The 7602-nt window shown below is 40.9% G+C and overlaps 1 protein-coding gene across 1 annotated transcript; it reads right to left on the bottom strand.

The window, feature by feature from the left end:
• On the bottom strand, positions 1-6811 carry LOC108794261 (ribonuclease P protein subunit p21-like). Its single transcript, XM_018565271.1, has 5 exons — positions 6736-6811; positions 3251-3351; positions 1855-1937; positions 163-294; positions 1-83 (listed from the first exon to the last, which is right to left on the bottom strand). The coding sequence occupies exons 1-5, from the start codon at positions 6790-6792 to the stop codon at positions 1-3; spliced, it is 456 nt and encodes a 151-aa protein (XP_018420773.1). The 5' UTR covers positions 6793-6811.
• Positions 6812-7602: the final 791 nt, after the last annotated feature.

The raw sequence follows: 7602 nt of genomic DNA, 5'->3' as shown, positions 1-7602 counted from the left end.
TTATGTAGTATTACTCTTTTCACTCTCTGGTTGGGTAGGTGGTCTTTCTTTGGTTGGGTCTTTCTGACAACCAGGATTTGTCTCTGAAAGAAAAAAAAGATAGAGAATAAAAATACTGAAAAATGCCCTTGGCAGATGGGGACAGAACGAGGCATCTCCTACCTGGCTTTGGCTGATTCTCTAACTGTGCCTCTGGCTGCTCACACCACAGTCTGTAGTTTGGGTTGTTGAGGAAACGTTTGGTGAGACCACAACTCAGACATCTAACGACTGTTTGCCGCTGTCCTCTGCGTTCTGTTTGGAACAAAGTTTTTTCAAGTTTTATTAACCAATAAAACAGATCCAGTCTAGTCAATGGAAACATTTGTTTTTGGTTATTTTTGTGAACCCTACTGGTATTATTATTAGAACCTGGTTATTTTCCATATATAATGTGTTATATTCATAGAACACTGGTTTCTCCCCAGATAGGTGCTCTTGCTGAGCACCTTTTGGGGCTAGAAGTACAAATCAGTTTATATTGTTATCACAGCTGTGAAATCTAAATTTACATGCGCTTGTTGGTTTATACACCATCTTCAACAGGTATTTATATTTCAGAGGGCTCCTTGAGGATTGAAATGGACTTTTTACATTTTTTTTTAATACATGTTTTACACACGTATTGTAGCAGATTGCCTTCTTTGATGTCATTGTAGTGGTTTCTAGTTTATCCCTAGCCAGCACACAAGGCGATGCAGTTCTAGTTTTGGTTCATTCTAGTCTAGGAAACATACTCACATAACAAGGTCTAGTGATGGATAATATTTCTGTAAGGTTTGAGATTTATACAGCGAGTCATTTTGCACAATTATTATTATACAGGATTGATATAGCGCCAACAGTGTGCACAGAGCTTTACAATGCATATTTGTGATCCCCTGCCAGTCAACTTATATTTATTTCCGTCAATCTTTCTTAACGCTCTTTGAGGGGGAAGCCATGAATGTTTGGGATCCCTTGCCACACTGATACCAGTCTGTATACTTTTCAGCACCAAGTTGGTTCTTCAAGAGCGAGAGTTAAATGCCTCTCCTTCAAACACCACTCCAGTGCTGATGTGTACTGTTTTGCACCACTACTGCTCAGGAATGTTAATGGTATGGGTTATGTGCAACTGTATTGTAGTCTTCATATCTGACAGTTTATAGGGATTAAAATAATATCAGAGCAAGGGAGCTGTACTTTAGTAATCTTCCAGGTTCCCACAGTCCAGGTAGCACCATCAAGTTTCTACCCATTCCCAGGTTGACTTGTTCACCATTATGCAGTAAAGTACAACCTTAAAACTGGTTCTAAAGGTCAAACAATTCATATTAATGCAGGAATGGCTAGCCATATTAAGAAAAAAAAAAAAAAAACCCACATGAAATTCATCAGTAGATCGAGACATAAAACAGCTGATCTGAATCTTAACTTTTTTGATAAAAATAGAGCCTGGCTCCGATTACTTCCACCATCCCATCGGTCCTTTATTAGTCAGTTAGGTCATCCATCTTATTAGAGTTGTATTGCAGGTGGGCCAAGTCTGAGTTTGCACATAACATAGCTACCCATACCGCTGATCTACAGATTGCTTGACATGTGGTTTTACTGGAGACAACCTCTGAATTTTCTCATCACATGCCCCCCCTGTTTATGACAAACTCACCTTATAACCTTAGACAATATAAAAGAAAGCCTATATTTATTTAAATCAGAGAAAGGCAAGCTTTCAGAGTTAGAGCAGCTTCAATAAAACCATTGTGATAAGGATACTGGTACTCATCAAAACCTGTAATTCAGTAAGATCGGACTTCAGTATGTTAAGCTTACTTCTCTGACGCACAGTACATGTGATTCCCGAAAGAAGGAGGGAGTTGCATCTCTTGCAAATTGTTCTTTTGACAGATGGGTCCCTAAAAAAGGAATTTAAAGCAGACGTTTTTAGTTTTTACAAATGCGGCTGCTGCCTGAAAGATATAATGCCTGTAAGAGATTATCTAATAATCAATTCTAGTCACACTTCACAGGGGCTGAAGTGTAATCTTTGGAAAGCATTGACTGTCAAGATAATTTCTAAATATCACGAGTATCATAGCTCTAGGTCTGTTCATTTGGATTCTGCAAATGACAAAATGTGTTCTGTTTATTATATATTAATGTATAGCTCTGACCTATTCCAGGGCTTTAAAGAGAGCAATAAATCATTTACATCATTCCCTGTCTCCACAGAAACTTAAAATCTAATGGCCTACTGCCACACAAAACAAACTAAGCTTAGCAAGGCAGACGACATTAAAGTGACACCCCCTCCCATGCTGCTTTAAGGACTTACCTTAAATGATGCCTCTTGATCCGATCATCTTCTCCTTTCCAGTAGTTTTCCCTGGAGTTCTGCTTTAATTAAGCACTACACTTTGGGGTAACCTTTTACTTTTTATGCAGCTAGTGCCTCTCATGATAATCAAATCCAGGTCATCAGAGCTACTAACCACTTAGCTGCCATACACAACATATATTTAGACATACCTATGTGTGTGTATGGCAACAGTATGTAATTCTGCACTCCAATCTTAAATGGTCTACTGCTGCGCGGTCACGGAGTTGCCCATCATCGACGATTGCGCTGTGGGTGCCATTATTTTTTGAAGGCACCCCAGTCGTGCCGATTGTGCGGTCTCCTGCCACGATCCCGCCCGTGCATCCGAACACGATTGCAGCTAAAACAGCCGCGCGTCGTGTATCGCAAAACAAAAAAGGTACATGTACCTTTTTTTCCTGAGATTGCAGCACGGATGTACCCCATTGAAATCAATGGGGCCGCGTGGCAATCGCTGTCTGCAATTGTTATTGTACATGACCAAGCGATCCCGGGATGCGCATCCCAGATCGCTCAGGTCTGCACCGGGCCTTAATGCTGGTGTCTGATGTATGTTAAAAAGTCCAGCACTTCCTGCTGGGCTCAGCTTCATTTTAACTAAATACAGTATAAGAATGAACAGTGGGCACAGAGAAACAGATCTTCTATTATGGGAGTGAACAAATGTCACTGGAGAAGGAGAATGGAACACTGCCCTGCAATTTTGTAGTTGTACTTGTTCTTCTGCTCTATGTGAAGGTCAACCTACAGACATGCATTTTTCTTATCTTTTTCATGCAACAGCATATACTGCATTTATCGATGTAAATGTACCCACAATCTAAAACTAGTGTTAATTAAAAAACTTACTGTCTCAGGACTAATCGTTTGCTAATCGTTCGTTCTGTATGGCAATAAAACCGGGCAAGCTCTACATTCTCAGGGTTTTGGGCCAAAACACAATGTGCAGCCTTGAAAAAAAAAAAAGGAGATTGTAGTTAAAAACGCAGCAAAAAAATCAATTGACAAATGAGAACTTTTAATTACTTGGATCTACACATGAGTGGAAGCTAAAATGTAGTCTGATTAGGCTAATTATCCTCATTTACATGGACTAATTAGGTCCAGCAGCAGATTCCTACAGCTGAAATCCCATCTGGTTCTGAACAACTGCAGCCGCTCAGCCGTTACAAAGCAATGACAGGCTGAGAAGAGTGCAGCAGTCTGCAGTTATCCAACTCTATTCACACTGTCAGCAGTTATCTGTGGCTAGGCACAGAGGTCAGACCCTGAATGCAGACAGATTGTGTCTGGGGCTGGCCATCTGTCCCCAGCCGAAGGTAACCGCTGGATGTGCAGATATATGCTAAAAGCGGCAGGGTGCTGCACATCATGTCATTGCTTTGCACAGGAAGAGTGTGGCTGCTGTCTAAAAGCACCTGTGATTACAGCTGCAAAAATCTGCAGATTTTTGCAACAGCAATCTGCTGCTGGACATAATTAGCCTGTGCAAATGAGGCCTTAGTCATAACAAATAAACATTATATAAACAAATAACACAAACCTTTTATAATGCCAAATATTTATCCAACAAGACAATAACTTAAAACAAAATGGCACAAGTGAGAACAAATTGTGTTCTGGAAGAGCTATCTTAGAGTCCTGAGCTCTGCACAAATGAGATGCTGTGGCATGACCTAGGGAGAGCTATTCCTGCAAGAAATCCCAGAAATATTATCCAAGAGTTATGTCAAATGCTGTGGTCTACAATTCGTCCTAATCATCTGCAAGTCGGTTAAGCATCTATGGGAAATATTTGGTGGAGGTTCATTTCTGCTAAAGGAGGGTCTAAGGCTTCATTCACACCAAAACTGCATTGAAATTGCATGTGTTTTGCCACGTTTTTGATGCGTTCCGATGCAGTTTTTTTTTTAACTCAAAATGCAAATTAGACCATATGTCACTTCCTTCTTCCTGTCACAGCACTTTCCTCCTTAATTCTCTAGCTCAGGCATGCTTCCTTTGTTTGAAGGCATGGTGTTAGTGTTGGCTATAGCCATTCTCACCCAACGTAGGAGGTTATTATAATATAATAATAATAACGTCGTTATTGGGTGCACCCCTTGCTGACGGTCAGAGATATTTGATTATTAGATTAGCATCCATGTCTGGCATGTTTCCAGAGCTGTTCCATTCCTAATCTCCTCTACCAACTCACAGAAAGTCCCCAGAAGATGACATTACTAAATCTGTGGGTTTTTATTTTTTAGTTGCGTTCCGTTTGCATGCGTTTTGATGCAGCTAAAATAGTGCAAGCAGTACTTTTTCTGGCTGCATCGGAACGGACCAGTCTGGTGTGAACAGAACAACAGAATCCCATTGGAAATCATTGTGCTGCGTTTTTGATGCAGCTCAAAAACGCAACGGACTGCATCTGGTGTGAATGGGCCCCAACAGTTTGTCAAATACAAGGGTTCACTTTTTTTCCAGTGTAAACTATGAATGTTTAAAGCAGAACTAGTTCTTAACCCAACACTGCAAGGGTTAAATGCTCATTTATTTTCATCTAGGTGCTAAAATAAAAAAAGATATACTGACCCGATCCTCAGAGCATAGTTTTGCTCAGAGTTCTGCTTTCAACATGTTGTTAAAGAGTACAAGTGTTTGCATGTTGCTAGTTTCAGCAGACTGTGTTAATCTAATTTGGCATCTTTTACTGATCCGCTCATCTGGACACATTTTTAAGTGACATTAAAGTCACAATTCTTTTCCTCTCCCCCGCCATGCTGCTTTAAGGACTTACCTTAAATGATGCCTCTTGGTCCGATCATCTTCTTCCTTCCACTTGTATTCAGCCGTCGTTCCAGCGCTGGTGCCGGTCTCTGATCCAGCGCTGGTGCCGGTCTCTGATCCAGCGCTGACTGCTGTGTCTTCTGTGTCCCACTGTGTTTTTCCAACGTGCATGCTCCCGGCTGTGTGCATTCACCTCCACTGTGTCTCTCCTCTTTTCCACGCCGGAGATCTGCACTGCGCATGCGCCTACCCCATCATCCTGCCCCACAACGTTTTACATTTTTTAAAATGTTTTTGCATGTATCTACTGCTTGCTAGATATGCAAAACAAAAAACAAGTGTTTAAATTCTACTTTAAGTGCAGTTTCTGGATAACATTTTAGAAATGAATAACGTTTATTATACTTAATGCATCAGCATCCCATACTATTCATTCACATTTAACTATATCAGAGCGGACAGCAGATATCAATGCTCTCCTTCCTTTTGTGGTCACTGAAATAAATTTGGCATTTCATGAATGCCTCAGTAACATAACAAAAACAGCAACCACATAAATTAATTTATAACTAGCTTTTCAAGCAAGGTGCAAAAGGAAGAGGTTTCAACAATACAAAACACAAAACTTTCCCAGCACACTCACCAGCTAGCCTGCAACCCCCCCCCCCCCCCACAAAAAAAACCACAGATTACACAATCACTTGTTGGCGAGTGTGCTGGGAATGTTTTGTGTTTGTACTTTGGAAAGCCCTTCCATTTGCACCTTACTTTAAAAGCCAGTTATAAACTGATTTGTGCGGTTGACATTTTTGTTTTGTTGGATTTGATGTGGGGACACACTAGAGGTCTTTAGCTGCCGTTGTGATGTGCAGGGATTTTGAGGTGTCCCTGTGCCTTCTGGCCATACACCTATCAATTTTTTTAGTTCAACCCGCGGGCTGAACGAAAAAGTTTGACACAATTCCTCCATCAACACAAACAGCGTGTCCATCGAGGAACCCCACTGTTTGCACTGTATTCTGACAGTTGCTGCTGGCCCCTGTCAGAATACCCGATCAGAGCAGGCAGCTCATTGGCTGCCGGCTCTCATCGTGCAAAGATTTTCCAGTCATCTCCTTCGACCAGTTGGTCGAGGAATGCCGGCTGAAAGGACCCGGCAGCCCCACACACTGTGCCAATTTCGGCCGGTACATTAAGAACCGGCTGTATATGGGCACCTTAAGAAGAATGGGCTGCCTCCAGGCAAACCTGCCCTCAATGTATCCTTTGCTATATATGTTCCAAGATGGAGGCTCTCATAGATTAGAGTTAGGACCACACTACACAGAGGAGCCTTGACAAGGCAGTGTGGCTTCCACATATTCTGCACAAGTCATGCAACTAAAACCTCTGTTTTTAATACATATTGTTAGGGAGTGTCATTTTTTTTTTTTTTTTTGCTGTCTAGCTGGTGAGTGTGTTGCGAAATCTTTGCGTTTGCCTCAGTAACATAATACACCACAAAAACAAGTTAACATGACTGGAGTGGTTGAGATTTTAGCATAATACTATAATAATATTACCTGGTAAAGAAAGTTAAGCCGCTGAAAAGCATCCTTGTCCTTAATTTGACCGGCCATGTTCCAGAAACAGTAGATGAACCTGTATATATAAAATGGAATTGTTACCGTTATATAAACTTCCACACCATACTGTATGGCACAGGATTTACAAACCTGTCAAAAAGTGTTTAGTAAAGAGGCAGAGCTGATATTTTCATTGGTGAAACTACTTACTTAATTTTTGTCATCACTATGGTTGAAAACGATCATTGATTTGATCCCATTAGCTATCAGAATATGGAACAAATGTTCTGAAGCAAATGTGTATTTAATTTTTCTGCTTGCCTTTAAGATGCTCTTTTCTGAATACTCCAGAACTGAACAATCCTACTTGTTCATAAAGGGGCCCATAGTTGTGTTTGCCATAATTAGGCCTGCCTGTACTGTGCTGGCAGATTTCATTATCAGTTGTAACTTACATGTGCAGCACTCTCTGTAAAGGGTTAAAGATTTCCAAGCTTGGCTGGATCACTGTATGTTAATGGACTGAAGCTGGCCCCATACACTTATCGTGTAAAAAAAAAATAAAAAAAAAAAAATAAAAAGCTTGATTCCCTTCTCCAGACTATTGTATTCTGACAACGGAAAGTGCAAACATACTCCCATTGAAGTCTATGGAGCCAAAAAACCATACGATTCTGTCCAAAGAGAAGCTTGTGTACTTTTTTTGAGCTTCAAGCTATAAAGCGACAATACTCAGGAGTGAACAGGCACCACTGAACATAATGGGATTCCTCATGTTGAGCATTTTCACGCTGTGGAAAACCTGCAGCAAAACTCTCAAGTATGAATGGGGGCTAAGTGATCAGTCACTTGCTTGGTATACCT

Source organism: Nanorana parkeri, unplaced genomic scaffold (genome assembly GCF_000935625.1).
Source record: "Nanorana parkeri isolate BGI_ZX_2015 unplaced genomic scaffold, ASM93562v1 scaffold827, whole genome shotgun sequence".
In the NCBI taxonomy this organism is placed as follows: Eukaryota; Metazoa; Chordata; class Amphibia; order Anura; family Dicroglossidae; genus Nanorana; species Nanorana parkeri.
The sequence above is the reverse complement of the archived record's forward strand: the minus strand, read 5'-3'. Positions and strand labels throughout refer to the sequence as shown.